Source organism: Loxodonta africana, chromosome 21, assembly GCF_030014295.1.
Source record: "Loxodonta africana isolate mLoxAfr1 chromosome 21, mLoxAfr1.hap2, whole genome shotgun sequence".
Lineage (NCBI taxonomy): Eukaryota > Metazoa > Chordata > Mammalia > Proboscidea > Elephantidae > Loxodonta > Loxodonta africana.
Genome location: NC_087362.1, coordinates 19693868 through 19710548, shown reverse-complemented (window position 1 = coordinate 19710548; position 16681 = coordinate 19693868). Strand labels below are relative to the sequence as shown.

General features: G+C 38.6%; 1 protein-coding gene across 1 annotated transcript in view; it reads right to left on the bottom strand.

Moving 5' to 3' along the window:
- Nucleotides 1-915: 915 nt before the first annotated feature.
- Nucleotides 916-16681, bottom strand: part of LOC100664568 (probable ATP-dependent RNA helicase DDX60) — a 122937-nt gene continuing 107171 nt past the window's right edge. Inside the window, exons 34-37 of the mRNA XM_064273591.1 lie at nt 4153-4295; nt 2631-2782; nt 2092-2154; nt 916-2009 (exon numbers count right to left, since the gene is read on the bottom strand). Of these exons, the coding sequence (XP_064129661.1) occupies nt 1901-2009; nt 2092-2154; nt 2631-2782; nt 4153-4295 (467 nt within the window). The 3' untranslated portion in view covers nt 916-1900. The remainder of the gene's footprint in view (nt 2010-2091; nt 2155-2630; nt 2783-4152; nt 4296-16681) is intronic.

Genomic DNA, 16681 nt, shown 5'->3' with positions numbered 1-16681 from the left:
AAAGAAAGACTACTCACTGAGATCAGATTTTGAGTAGAATCTAGACCTAAGCCACAACCTAGCCAAGTATGAAAGCAGAGGCAGAAAGACGTGAGTCCACAACAGAGAACTTCCAATCAAAGCAAGAGTAAACACAAAAACCAAGATCGTAGAAAGCGGCAGTTAAGGAAGTCAGGCAAGATAAATGAGGATGCGTATGCAATAATGATAGACAAGTTTGTGAAGTTGACCAAAAAAAACCCCGTTGCCCTTGAGCCTGTTCCTACTCATAGCGACCCTGTACGAAAGAGTAGACCTGCCCCATAGGATTTCCAAGGAGCGCCTGGTAGATTTGAACTGTCGACTTTTGTGATTAGCAGCCGAACTCTGTTACACCAGGTTGCATACCAAGGAAATAAAACCAAACCCAGTGCTGTCGAGTTGATTCCGACTCATAGCGACCCTATAGGACAGAGCAGAACCGCCCCATAGAGTTTCCGAGGAGCGCCTGGCGGATTTGAACTGCTAATCCTTTGGTTAGCAGCCATAGCACTTAACCACTACACCACCAGGGTTTCCCCAGGTTGCATAGAAGTGCTTTATTCTACATTTTATACTAGCAATAGCCCCGCCCTGTGGAGCTACATCTACTGGTCTTAAGGTAAATGAAAATACACTCTGGATGAATCAGAACATTTAGAACAGAAAAAATTTGACACAACATGAAAGATTTAGAAATGACTAGGTTTCTGAAATCGCCTTCAAGATTTATTACCTTACTGTTATGGTGTATGATGTTATATTACTTTAATCTAGGTTTGATTTCTAGCTTTGAAAAAAAAAAGTTTACAATTCAAGTCAAAAATAGTAATTGCTTGAAACATTTAGCATAGATGTTACTTTGCCAGCTCAAATTTTTAATTAAAAAGAAAAAGTGTTCTTAGAATATCTGTTGAGAATTTAGATATTCAACTGAAAACCTTCCTCACTAGGAAGCCTTTCTATAATTAGCCCAAGAAACTGTGAAATCTCTACTTAGTTAGATAATGCATTTTATTTATCTGGGATGACAAGGTGTTATCAAATGAAACAAACAAACAAAATCCAGCCCTAGACAGGGAGAGAATTTATTAAAAAAGATTATTGCAATAAGGGGAGGGTCACTATTGCAATAAGGGAAGGGGGTTATTGTGATAGTGAAAACAATAGGGAGAGCATAGGATCTGCTAGGGCATCAACGACCAACCAGAGAAGGGTTTTTCTTCTATACCTACTGCTGTCAAGTCAATTCCAACTCATAGCAACCCTACTGGACAGAGTAGAACTGCCCCATAGGGTTTCCAAGGAGCAGCTGGTGGATTCAAACTGCCGACCTTTTAGTTGGGTCTTAACCACCGTGCCACCAGGGTTCCTTTTCTTCTACAGGCAGGAGTAAACAAGGCTAGAACGAACTAAGTATGGGTGGAGTGGGATGAGCAGGTGGCTTGATACGACAGTCGATGACAGAGTATCTTTCTTTGCCATCAGAAGATTTGGGGAAGGTCCTTAAGGAGTAGCTGTTTGGCATTCGGATGCTGGCTCTGTTCGGGGTCAGGGGGGTGTCAAAATTCAGTGGCCCGTGGTGAAGGGAGAAGCCCGACTGAAGTTTGGTCAAGTCAAGATGGCAGCTATTTTGTCCAGATTGGCCAATGAGCGCAAATAGTTTAGGTAATCATTTATGAGACAAAGAACGGGAATATGGAGGGTCTGTGTCTGAGGTTGACACAGGTAAAGAAGGGGGTCATCGTCCAGGCTTATCTAAGTCATACGGGGTAAGGCGGCTCTTTGCAGTGAGCCATTTCCCAGAACACAAACGGGTGGGAGGACGTGTTGACCATTCCTGTTTTCCCGAAGCACAGGACTCAGGTAAAGTTCAATATCGTCAGCATCTTTTTTCTTTCCAAAATTTTGTGCGGAATGCTTCACTTAGTTGTTTAAATGCCAACACGACATTGTCATCTTCGTCATCACATAATTCACTTAGTGAAACCCTATAAAAGATTAAGTTTTAAAATTATTACCATTGTGATTAAGTGCTTATATGATCTTCAAATAGGGAAATGTTTACTGTACCTGATGGCTTGGATAACAAGTGTAAAATCCCTGATTGAATTAAGAGCATCTCCCATATTTAACCTAGAGAAGAAATAGAAAAGTAATATTTAATGGAATGCTTTTTTTTTTTTTTTTTGGTGTGGTCCCAACCTGCGGTAAAGGAAATAATAAACTACCACTGAATTGCTGGCCTTTGACCACATCCTTATTAAAACGTGGCTAGCCAAAGTGAACTCAGACACACTATAAAACTGGATACAGAAAGACTACAGAGAAGTGTTGGCGTCCTTTGCATCTAGTATTTCACTGTTGTGAGTTTAGCCCTAAAATGACTGGGCTGGTCAAGAAGTGGCTCACTTGGTTAAAAAAGAAGACTTATAGCGCTCTCGTGCATCACCAGATTAATGTTACTATTGTTAAATATTTCACATACGTTGAAAGCAGTGCCAAGTAAACACAACATAATGCGGCTTATGATTCTTCATAAGTCACAGTGAACATTCATTACACATACACACACGTGTAGATAAAGGTGTTAAAATAGGAAAGGCTTATACCAATTATCGGAGGTCAGGGCTGATAGGGAACCATGTTTGTAGAAGTTCAATGCATAGCCATTCAATGGACATTTCCTTCCAGTTTTATCATACTTCTTCAGCTGGAGTAAAGGAATGTCTTTTACATTCACACTAAGGGTTCGTAACATAGCCTAAGGAAAGGCAGAAATTTTAGATTATTAGCATTTTTTTAGATGTGCCCTAATCTATTACAAAATTTATGATCAAGTTCATACTTGGTTAATCACATCCAGCTAACTAATATACATATGTATGTATGTATATATATACACACGTATTTTTTTAATATGTATATATATTCCAATATATTTTAAACAAAGCTTTGTCAAATATTCAAACAGTACATTAAATTCCTCCAAACCTTAACATAAATATTCCAACAAAATGAGTAAAAAAGTCAATCATTAAAATATTATAACTATTTTTGATATCATGGAAACTAACCTCCCAATTTATTGGAAATTTAAAGTTGAATAGGCATTTTAATAACCTCAGAAATATATTAAACCTACAATTTATGGGTTGATTTTTTTTGGAAAAAATATTCTGGAGCCTACAAAACTTATATTGGCATTAGCTATATTCAATAGCGCTTGTTCTTCCCTATGCCATACACTCTATTTTTTCATATACTGCCTTTTAGGATACAAGTATCTTATTTTGGTAAATGATTGGATCACAGTCATTAGAGTTAAACTCAGGTTAGTTCCTGCTGAAATACTACAAAATGCTACCGAAAACCTGTTAGGGGGCCAGCTAGAATTAGGGGTTTCATTCCTCCCAAGCCTGCCTAGTGCTTCATGTGAGGCAGTAAAATTGAAGTGTTTGATACATGATTATTGAGTTTCTACTTTGTGCCATGTATGATTTCTTGGTGCAGAGGACACAAAAATAAGGAGAAACAAACATAAACTACCCTCAAATGGCTTATCATAGGGCTTCAAGATTTTTAATATGCATTCTGAACTACTGAGTCTGGGATAAAGCCAAAGATTCTGCATTTCCAACAGGTGACAAGGATGCAGCTGGTCTGAGATTGACACTTTCAGTAGCAAGGGCTTATAGTTTAGTGATTCCAATACTAAGAGATCATTTATACATAGTGATTAATTGAGAAAGTATCATTCTTTTTCTTGACTAATTAATTAAAAAAAAAAAAACTACTTAAGTATAAAAAAGCAAAACTTGATGGCGTACTGGTTAAAAGCTTGGCTGCTAACCAGAAGGTCAGCAGTTCAAATCTACCAGCCACTCCTTGGAGACTCTATGGGGCAGTTCTATTCTGTCTTATAGGGTCGCTATGAGTCACAATCGACTCAATGGCAACAGGGTTTTTTTTATCTGGTTCTTTGGTTTAAGTGCAAAGTACTACTATTCTGGAATATGACTGCAATGTCTTTGTTTTACTGGACACTTAACTAGTATCATAATCACGTAAACACTCTCTGTCTTAAACGAATAAACAGGATTAAAAGGAATTTTCACACTAAAATTGGCATACATCGTTTACCACAGTAATGTCAGATAGATCTTGATCAGTGGTACCGGAAAGGCATGCAAATGGAGAGACAGCCGTTCTGCTTTCCAATCCAGGCATCAAATGAGAGACCAGTGTGGAGTCTTCACACCCTTTATCTGAAAAGTCTGGTAAGAAATGAATTGAAAAGTCAAATAAGAATTAAACTGAAAACTGTATGCCTATGAAGAAAAACCAATTGCCATCAGGTCAGTTCTGACTCACGGAAACCCTATGTGTGTCAGAGTAGAGCTGTGCTCCATAGGGTTTCAATGGCTGCTTTTTTGGAAGAAGATCACCAAGCCTTTCTTCCAAGGCACCTCTGGGTGAACTCAAACCTCCATCCTTTCAGCTAGCAGCCAAGTGTGTTAACCATTTGCACTAGCCAGAGACCCCCGTTCTCCTATTAAACATAAATTATTTTTAAAAAAATATTACTTGTTTATACCATTATAACTAGAAAAACTACTCAAGTTCTTAAAAAGGAAAGCATTTCAGAAGAAAGTTTGAGAATTATAGGCCCAGGTCATCATTAGGTAGGCTTTCTTTCTGAACTAAACTCATTCAGGCATCTGCTAATGGTTCTATTATTTGGAGACACCACTGAGTCCAATTGGGCAACTTGGGTAATTCTTATGAATTTATCCACTCAGAAATCAGACACCATTTACAAAGCAGAAAACATATGCCACATTTTGCACAGGAGTGGACCTGAGGACACCAGGTCAAAGTCAATGTTATCCTCCTATACTTTAGTATGAGATTTATTATTAGTTAATTCTTCTCAAGATGCTATAGAACAACAAAAACTACAAAACTTCTCATAATAGTGTTAAAAATTGACATCAATGCCCACTTTCTTCTGTAGACTCTACTATTCATATTTCCACAGAAAGGAGGGAGTTTCTATTTCACTGCCCAGGAAACAAAAGCAACACATAAAACGTCTACCTCTTGTCAGCCTCACTCAAATCATGTCAGGCCTTGGTGGTGAGTTTGGGAAAAGTAGTTCTCGCTCTCTCTGCCTCAAATTTTGCTTCTATCTCTCTCCCTCTTCCCTTTGTCCTTGCCTTCCTTGCTTTCCTCCCTCCTCCTTGGCTGACTTTCTTTCTCTGACAGTCAATTTCGGTGCCTCCTTGTTTCGCCATGAATGACTTGTTGTCTCTCCGTTGCTCTTCCTTTCTCCCTCTCTCTTCATCTATCATGAGTGTTTCTTGTTACCTCTTTGTGTCTTTTTATCATATCTCTTTCTCTCTTTTTCTGTCTCACTTTCTCAGTCTCTATCTGTCTCTATATCTAGATTAATCTCTCCCTTTCTGTATGTCTGCCTCTCTCTTGCCTTTTTGTCCCCATGTTTGTTTCTTTCTATCCCTCTATTTCTATCTCTTTTTTTCTATTTCAATTTCTATCTGTCTCTTTCTGTCTTTCACTGGTTGCTTCTCATCTCTCTGCTCCTATCTCCGTGTTTATTGCTCCCTGATCTCTTCTCTGTCTCTAAGTCCGTCTTTGTCTCTATCTCTTTCTTTGTGCATCTCAGACTTTCCCACACCCGCCACAATGTGTCTGCCTCTGTCAGTCTGTCTCTCCCTTTTGTCTTTCTCTGTTTCACAATCACCAGCCTACTAAGAAGGTGGATTCTGGACTTTTCTCCAGCACATGACAACTTAGAGAACAGGATGCAAGGGAACAAGAATTGCTGTTTTATTTCGGAGCTGTTGTTGTTAGGTGCTGTTGAGTCCGTTCAGACTCATAATGACCCCATGTACAACAGAACAAAACACTGCCAGTCCTGTGCCATCCACACAATTGTTGTTATGCCTGAGCCCACTGTTGCAGACACTGTGTCAATCCATCTCGTTGAGGGTCTTCCTCTTTTTCGTGGACACTCTACCAAGCATGATGTCATTCTCCAGGGACTTATCCCACCTGATAACATGTCCAAAGTATGTGAGATGTAATCTCACCGTCCTTGTTCTAAGGAGTATTCTGGTTGTACTTCTTCCAAGACAGATTTGTTCATTCTTTTGGCAGTCCATGGTATATTTAAGATTCTTTGCCAGCACCACAATTGAAAGGCATCAGTTCTTCTTCTGTCTCCTTATTCATTGTCCAGCTTTCGCATGCATATGAGGCAACTGAAAACACCATGGCTTGGGTCAGGCACACTTTAGTCTTTGAGGTGCTATCCTTGCTTTTCAACACTTTAAAGAGGCCTTTGCAGCAGATTTGCCCAATTCAATGCGTCTTTTGATTTCTTGATTGCTGCTTCCATGGCTGTTGATTGTGGATCCAAGTAAAATGAAATTCTTGACAATTTCAATCTTTTCTCCGTTTATCATGATGTTGCTTATTGGTCTAGTTGTGAGGATTTTTGTTTTCTTTGTGTTGAGGTGTAATCCACACTGAAGGCTGTGTTCTTTGATCTTCGTTGGTAAGTGCTGCAAGTCCTCTTCACCTTCAGCAAACAAGGTTGTGTCATCCACACAACTCAGGTTGTTAATGCATCTTCCTCCAATCTTGATGCCCCGTTCTACTTCACAGAGTCCACCTTCTCGTACTATTTGCTCAGCATACAGATCGAATAGGTATGGTGAAAGGATATAACCCTGACACACACCTTTCCTGACTTTAAACCACGCAATATCCCCTTGTTCTGTCCGAACAACTGCCTCCTGATCTGTGTACAGGTTCGTCATGAGCACAATTAAGTGTTCTGGAATTCCCATTCCTTGCAATGTTATCTATAATTTGTTTGATCCACACAGTAGAATGCCTTTGCATAGCCAATAAAACACAGATAAACATCTTTCTGGTGTTCTCTGCTTTATGCCAGGATTCACCTGACATCAGCAATGATATTATTGGTTCCATGTCCTCTTCTGAATCAGGCGTGAATTTCTGACAGTTCTCTGTCCATATACTGCTATAGCCGCTTTTGAATGATCTTCAGCAAAATGTTACTTGCATGTGATATTAACATGCAACATACAAGCCCCCACAGTATGACAAATGGACAGACACATGGATTTGGAAGCTGGCTAGTGTAATTCAAGGCAATGCTTTATAAAGCCCATTTGGCTGCAAGTGAAAATCATGTTCTCCAAATCAGCTTTACCCACCTGATTCCCAAGTTAATTGCTCAATAGATTCCAAATTTGGGAAAGAAATACAAATAATGTGTGGACCTTAAGCCTTGAAAGTCAGATACATGACTCGGATTTATTTTCCCTAAAATAAGTTACCCTACAATTTTAAACATTACCAATCATCATCTAACATTTTTCCTATTAATTAAATATATGGTCATCCTACAATTAATGGCCACTACTTCAGGATTTCTTTAAACCAATATAGTTCAGTAACATTTCAGACTTGAAGAATTCATTCTGCATAATCAACTGATAATTCATTAAAATGGTAAATTCCAATAATTATTATTAGGAGATTCCAGTAATAACACCTCTGTCACGGATTGGGTTGTGTCCCCCGGGGTGTCTGTCATGATTCCCTTGTATGATTGTGTGGGCTGTCTGCCATTTTGTCTTCTGGTATGGTTTTCCTGTGTGTTGTGAATCCTGTCGCTGTGATGTGAGGGGATGGATTGGTGGCAGTTGTGTTGATGGGGTCTACAGGATTGGATAATGTCTTGAGCTGGTCTCTTTTGGAATGCGGAAGAGAAAGGAGAGTGGAAAGAAGTGGGGACCTCATACCACTAAGAAAGCAGTGCCAGAAGCAGAGCGCATCCTTTGAACCTGAGGTTCCTGCACTAAGATACTCCTAGACGAAGGGAAGACTGATGACAAGGACCTTCTTTCAGAGCTGACAGAGAAAGAAAACCTTCTCCTAGAGCCAGCACCCTGAATTTGGACTTCTAGTCGACTGGACTGCAAGAGAATAAACTTCTCTTTGTTAAAGCCATCCACTTGTGCTATTTCTGTTATAGCAGCCTACATGACTAAGACAACCTTACTCCATATCATCATGCCTAATACTTATTTAGTAGTGTGTAAATTTTGTTTGTTTCTTCTTTGATTAGATTTTCTTCACTTTATTTTGTATTTTTATACATAATTTTCAAAGCTGTTTCAAATACAGAGGTGGGGCCAACATAGCGCTATAGACAGAAACACCGTGCCATGCCTCCACAGCAAAGGCCCGAAAAACCAGGTAAAACAGAGACAAACATCAATCCTGGAACCCTAAGCGTCAAATGAAGAGATAAAGAACTCAGCCAAGCACCGAATGGAATAAGAAACTGACAGAGATCAGAGAGCAAGGAGAGATACCAGCAGAGGTCTCCTATCAGCATGGATTCACCAACTTGGACTCTTGTCAGAGATTGGTGGAAAGGGAATATGGGAAAGCAGCTTCACGGAGCTCCTAGCAGGAGATATAGCACCTAGTAACCAGAGATACACACTTGACCACCCCTTACCCTTCTTCCCTCTGTTCAGCCTCCACCACTTCCCAGAAGGTCCAACAACAGTGGCCCAGGATGCACTGGCTCCATGCAGCACAAATATGCCCTACCCACACTGGCTGGCTCCTTCAGTGCCATATCTTTGTTGCTGGTGTTGCCTTTTTCAGCTTCTTTTGGCTTCTTCCCTGCCTGTTATCCCCTCCCTCTCCTTTCTTTTGAACACCTAGCTCCGTGTGCCATCTTTGTTTCTTCTTGACGGGCTATGAAGCACCACATGGCTGGGAAACTGCTTCCCTGATCCACACTGTTACACTTGTAGGATCCCTGGAGCCTTTTTTGTTTGTTTGTTTTTTCTTTTTCTTCATTTCTTGATTTCTTGTCTCTCTCTAATTTGCCTTCTTTTGCCATCTCCTGAATACCTGGCACTGTGTGCCATCTCTGCCCCTTCTTGCTGAGCTGTACTGTTCAGCTTGGGAGCTATTTCTCCAGTCTGCACATCCACACGAGTGGGAGCCCTGGGGGCATTTCTTTTTTATTATTACTTTCTTTTTTCTTTTATCCTTTTTGCCTGTTTTCATTTCTCAGTTTCTCATCTCTCTGTACATACTGCTTTTCCTGTCTCCTGAATACCTGGCACTGGGTGCCACCTCCACCCTTTCTAGCCAGGCTGTACTGCAAGGCTTGGGAGCCACTTCCCAGTCTGTGCAGCCATGCTGCTGGGATCCCTGGGGCCTTTCTTTTTATTTATTTTTTCTTTTCTCTTATTTTATTTTTCTTCATTTCTGTTTCTCATCTCTCTCTACTTTCCTTCTTTTCCTGCCTCCCGAGTACCTGGTATGGTGTGCCATATCCACCCCTTCTAGATGAGCTACACCCCAAAGCCTGGCACTTGCTTCCCCGCTCACCAAAGGGATCCCTGGCAGCATTTTTTTTTATTATTATTATTTTAATTACTTTATTTTTCTTCTTTTTTTCTTTTTGTTTTTCTTCATTTCTCATATCTTCACTCTAACAGTAGGCTCCCTCAGCACTTTTTTTCTTTTTTGGCTCCTATTTCTCTCTCCTCTCTCTCTTCTTTCCCATACCCATTGTTTCTCCACACATTACAACTTCCCCCCTCCCTCCTGCCTACCTGCACCATGCTCTGAACATTGGACCCTGGAGTAGCACAGGCATGGCCTACCGGAGCCTGCCCTGAACTGACCCCCAGCCTGCCCTGTCAGCCCAAGTACATGCCAAAAACAACCCATTCCAGCCTTTCTCTTTCAGCCGGACCTGCCCCACTGTAGCGTAGCTGAGCAATTGGCCTTACACATTGGACAATGAGGTGAAAATTATCTTGCCCATAGATAAGCAAACAACAGAGAATGCACAGTCTGCCTGCTCAGACATAACCAAATAAAACAAAGAAGCAGGATGAAACAAATATATAATCAATAAATGAAGAAAATAGCTACGAATGTCCCAAAGATAGCAGACAATATCAAAACATATTAAAAAAAAAAAGGAAGGATAGTTTCACTAGGTGTCCAAAATAAAACACCAGATGACTTTCCGGTAGCAGAAAAGGCACTGGAACCACCTGATAAAAAAAAAAAAAAAAAAAATTTTTTTTTTTTTTTTTTTGATAGGTAATTCAAATCTCTAATATTCAGAGCTATCCAAGAGTTGAAGCAAAAAGTAGACAAAAATGAAGAAAAAATAGATAAAATCATGGAAAAGGCAGACAATTCATGGAAAATACAGACAAAACAATGGAAAAATATGGGAACATAATGTCAAAATGAATCTACAAACAGAAATCATACAAAAACAACAATTAGAAATCCAAAAGATAAACAACAAAATTTCAATGTCATAGAGGGACTAAGGCTCAGGTTTGAAACTATGACAGACAGAATCAGCAAAATTGAAAACAAATACTTGGATACCACTCTGTTTGAGGAAAAATAAAAAAAGAACTAAGAAAAATGGAGAAGCCCTGAGAATTATTTGGAATAAAATCAGAAGCAAAAATTTTTGAGTGATTGAAGTTCCAGAACAAGGGGAGAAAACAGAAAACACAGAGAGAATCATTGAAGAATTGCTGACAGAAAACTTCCCTAATATCATGAAAGATGAAAGCTGACCATCCGAGAAGCTCAACGAACCTCATATAGGCTAGACTCCAAAAGAAAATCACCAAGGCATAACATAATCACACTCGCTGAAACCCTGACAGCAGCTTTAGAAAAACAAGTCACATACGGACAGGAAACAATAAGACTAAGCTCTGATTACTTGGCAGAAACCATGAAGGCAAGAAGGCAATGGGGTGACACATACAAAGCCTTGAAAGAAAAAATATTGCCAACCAAGAATAATATATCCTGCAAAACTGTCATTCAAATATGAGGGTGAAATTAGGACATTTCCAGATAAACAGAATTTAAGGGAAAATGTAAAAACCAAACCAAAGTTAAAAGAATTATTACAGGGAGTTCTTCAGCTTGAGAATAAACAACATCAGAGAAGAGCCTGAATCTAGGATACAAGATACAACCAGCCAGATACCGACCTAGGAAATGAACTTTCAAGGACTCTTCAAAACCAAAAGATTAACAACAGGGAATCAGCTAGGTTAATTTATAAATGACAACAACATCAGAACAATAAAAGACAAAATAAACAGAGTAGCTATAGAACTTTCTAATGGAGAGGAAGCCAAGGTGAAACCACGTAATAACAAACTGGTTCAAAACTAAGAAGATAAGGGTAAAATTCAGGGTAACCACAAAGAAAATTAACAAACCTACTCATCAAAATAAAGAAGAAAAACTAAGTTCCAGTAAAAACAAAATCTACAAAAACAAAAGAAATGGAAAAAAAAAATCCACAAACAAAATAATTGCAGCTCACGGGAGTAAGAGGAACAAAGGAAATATCAGCACCACAAAAAAAAAAGGCACTACAAAATGACAGCAATAAACTCACACCTATCAATAATGACACTGAATGGAAATGAACTAATTGCACACATAAAGACAGACAGAGAGAAAAAGAGGATAAAAAAAAAAAAACAGGATCCATGAACATGCTGTCTACAAGAGATACACCTTAGAAACAAAGACATAAATTTATTAAAAATCAAAGGATGGGGAAAAAATATATCAAGCAAACAGTTACCCAAAAAGACCAGGCATGGCAATACTAATCTTAAATAAAAAAAACTTTAAAACAAAACCCTCCATAAAAGACAAAGAAGGCACTATATAATGATGAAAGGGACAATCCATCATGAAGGCATAACCATAATAAATATCAATGAGAGGGCTCCAAAATACATAAAACAAACTAACAGCACTGAAAAGAGAAATTGACAGTTTCACAATAACAGTAGGAGACTTCAACACACTACTCTCGGTAAAGGACAGAACATCTAGAAAGAAACTCAACAAAGATACAGAAGATCTAAAGGCCATAATCAGTCAACTTGACCTCACAGACGTATGTATTGAGCACTCCACCCAACAACTGCAAAGTACACATTCTTTTCCAATCCACATGGAATGTTCTCCAGCATAGACCACATCTTAGGCCACAAAGCAATCCTCAAAAAAATCCAAAACACTGAGATAATAGAAAGTATCTTCTCTGACCACAATGGCAAAAAAGTAGAAATTAACAACAGGAAGAGCAAGGGAAAAAAAAAAAAAATCAATTACATGGAAACTGAATAATGCCCTGCTTAAAAACCAATGACTAATAGAAGTAATCAAAGATGGAATCAAAAAATTCCTAGAATCAAATGAGAATGAAAACACATCATACCAAAACCTTTGGGACACAGCAAAGGCAGTGCTCAGAGGTCAATTTATAGCAACAGATGCACATGTCAAAAGAAAAAAAAAAGGGACGAAATCAAAACATTAGCTACACAACTTCAACAAATAGAGAGAGAACAGCAAAAGAAGCCCACAGCCACCAGAAGAAAGGAAATTATAAAGATCAGAGCAGAAATATGTGAAATAGAACACAGAAAAACAATAGAAAAAGTTAACAAAACCAAAAGTTGATTTTTTGAAAGGATCAACAAAATCAACAAACCACTGGCTAAATTGGCAAAAGAAAAACAGGAGAGACACATATAACCCAAATAAGAAATGAAATGGAAGACATTACAACAGGCCCAACTGAAATAAAAAGGATCATAACAGAGTGTTGCAAAAAACTATACTTAAACAAATTTGAAAACCTAGAGGAAATGGACAAATTTCTAGAAAAACACTACCTACCCAAACTAACACAAAATGATGTTGAAAATCTGAACAGACCCAAAACAAGAGAAAAGATTGAAAAGATAATTTTAAAAATTCCCAACAAAAAAAAAGCCCTTGCCCAGATCACTTCACTGGAGAGTTCTACCAAACATTCAGAGAAGAGTTTACACCAGTACTACTCAAACTATTTCAGAATATAGAAGAGGAAGGGAAACTTCCCAATTCAGTCTATGAAGCCAGAATAACCCTGATACCAAAGCCAAGCAAAGACACCACACACAAAAAAAATATTACAGACCAATACCTTTCATGAATATAGATAGAAAAATTCTCAACAAAATTCAGCATCCTATCAAAAAAATAATACACCACGACCAGGGGAGATTCATACAAGGTATGCAAGGACAGTTCAACATTAGAAAATCAATCAACGTAATCCACTACATAAATAAAGGAAAAGAAAAAAATCACATGATCATCTTAATCAAGACAGAATAGGCATTCCACAAAGTCCAACACCAAGTCATGATAAAAAACTCTCAATAAAATAGGTATAGAAAGGAAATTCCTTAACATAATAAAGGACATCTATGCAAAACTAACAACTAACATCATTCTTAATGGAGAGAGGCTGAAAACATTCTCCTTGAGAACAGGAATAAGACAAGGATGTCCTTTATCACCATTCCTTTTTAACATTGTGCTGGAAGTACTAACTAGAGCAATAAGGAAAGAAAAAGAAATAAAGGGCATCTAAGTTGGTTGGGGTTAAGTTGGTAGTGAAGAACTAAAACTGTTCCTATTTGCAGATGATACGATACTATACATAGAAAACTCAAAAGACTCTGGGAGAAAACCACTGAAACTAAGAGAAAGATTCAGCAGAGTAGCAGGAGACAAGATAAGCATACAAAAATCAGCTGGATTTTTACACACTAAAAAAAAAAAAACAATGAAAAGGAAATCAGGAAAACAATACTATTTATAATAATAGCCCCTGCAAAAAAAATACTTAGAAATAAATCTAACCAGGGAAGTAAAAGACCTATACAAAGAAAACTATGAAACACTACTGCAAGAAACCAAAAGAGACCTATGTAAGTGGAAAAATGTACCATGCTCACGGATAGGCAGACTCAACATTGTGAAAATGACGAAACTATCCAAAGCAATTTACAAATACCAATCCAGATACCAACAACATTCTTTAAAGAGATGGAAAAACTAATCATTAACTTTACAATGAAAGGGAAGAGGCCCTGGATAAGTTAAGTGCTATTGAAGAAGAAGAAGAAAGTAAAGGACTCACACTATCTGACCTCTGAACCTACTATACAGCTATGGTAGTCAAAACAGCCTGGTACTGGTACAAAGACATATACATTGATAAGTGGAACAGAATTGAGAACCCAGATGTATATCTACCCACCTACCATCACCTGATCTTCGACAAGGACACCAAAGTCTATCAAATGGAGAAAAGACAGTCTTTTTAACAAATGGTGCTGGCAAAACTGGATGTCCATCTGCAAAAAAATGAAACAGGGCCCATACCTCACACCATACACCAAAACTAATTAAAAACAGATCAAAGACCTAAATGTAAAACAAAAAACTTTAAAGATCATAGAAGAAAAAATAGAATCAACTATAGAGGCCCTGATACACAGAATTAACAGGATACAAACCATAACTAACAACACACAAACTCCAGAAGATAAGCTAGATAACTGGGATCTTCTAAAATTTAAACACTTATGCTCATAAAAAGACTTCACCAAAAGAGGAAAAAGAGAACTGGGGAAAAAAATTTGTCTATGACAAATCTGACAAAGGTTTAATCTCTAAAATCTACAGGAAAATCCAACACCTCTACAACAAAAAGACAAATAATCCAATTAAAAAATAAGCCAAGAAAATGAACAGACACTTCACCAAAGAAGACATTCAAGTGGCTAAAAGACACCTGAGGAAATGCCCGTGATCACTAGCCATTAGAAAAATGCAAATGAAAACCGCAATGAGATACCATCTCACCCCAGCATTACTGGGATGAATCAAAAAAACAGAAAATAATAAATGTTGGAGAGGCTGCAGGAAGATTGGAACTCTCATGCCATGCTGGTGGGGATGCAAAATGGTATAGCCATTTTAGAAAACGATATGGCACTTCCTCAGAAAGCTAGAAATAGAAATATCATATGATCTAACAATCCCACTCCTAGGAATATATCCTAGAGAAATAAGAGCTGTCACATGAATACACATATGCATACCCATGTTCACTCTGGCATTGCTCAGAATAGCAAAAAGATGGAAACAACCTAAATGCCCATCAACAGATGAATGGATAAACGAACTATGGTACATACACAATGGAGTATTACACAACGATAAAGAACAACGATAAATATGCAAAGCATCTCACAACATGGTTGAATCTGGAGGGGATTACGCTGAGTGAAATAAGTCAGTCACAAAAGGACAAATATCGTATGAGACCACTACTATAAAAACTCATGGAAAGGGGGTGGAAAAACATTAAATAGACCATAGACAAGTGGTAACTTCCACAAAGGGTAAGACAGTACACAATACTGGGGAAGCCAGCACAACTTGTACAAGGCAAGGTCATGGAAGCTCCATACACATCCAAACTCCCTGAGGGACTGAATTACTGGGCTGAGGGCTATGGGGACCATGATCTCAGGGAACATCTAGCTCAACCAGCATAAAATGATCTGTAAAGAAAATGTTCTACATTCTATTTTGGTGAGAGGTGTCTGGGGTCTTAAAAGCTTGTGAGCAGCCATCTAAGACACTCCACTCGTGTCACCCTTTTGAGAGCAAAGGAGAATGAAGAAAACTAAAGGCAGAAGGTAAAGATTAGTCCAAAGACTAATAGAGCACAACTACCATGGCCTCCACCAGACTGAGCCAGTACAACTAGATGGTGCTCAGCTACCGCCACTGACTGCTCTGACAGGGATTACAATAAAGGGCCCCGGACAGAGGGGCAGAAAAATGTAGAACAAAATTCTAACCCACAAAAAAAGATCAGGCTTACTGGCCTGACAGAGCCTGGAGAAACCCCGAGAGTATGGCTCCCTGGAAACCCTTTTAGCTCAGTAATGAAGTCACTCCTGAAGTTCACTCTTCAGCCAATAATTAGACAGTCCCATAAAACAACAAGAGACTAAAAGGGCACACCAGCCCAGGGGCAAGAATGAGAAGGCAGGAGGGGACAGGAAAGCTGACAGGTAATACGGAACCCAAGGTCAAGAAGGGAGAGTGTTGACATGTTGTAGGGTTGTTAACCAATGTCATAAAGCAATATGTTTACTGTTAAAGGAGAAGCTAGTTTGTTCTATAAACCTTCATCTAAAGTACAATAAAAAGAAAAAAAAGCTCTTTCAAGTATAGTATCTTTTATTCATTTATTCAACAAAGACTGATTAAATGTCTATTATGTGCCAGGAACTCTTTTAGATTTGTGGATACATTCGAGATCAAAAGAAAGAAAATTCTCATCTGGTTTCCACAACAGCCTGAAAAATAAGAGAAGCAGCTACTATAATCCCTACTGTTTGGTGAAGGACCTAAGGCTCTAAGAAATTGCTTTATTCCAGCTGGTAAGTGGAGCCCTGGTGGTGCAGCAGTTAAGAGCTCGGCTGCTAACCAAAAGGTCGGCAGTTCAAATCCACCAGCCCATTCTTGGAAACCCTATGGGGCAGCTCTACTTCATCCTATAAGGTCACTATAAGTCAGACTCAACTGGATGGCATCTAACAACATCAACAGCTGGTAAGTGATGGGTCATAGCTGAAACTCCTGC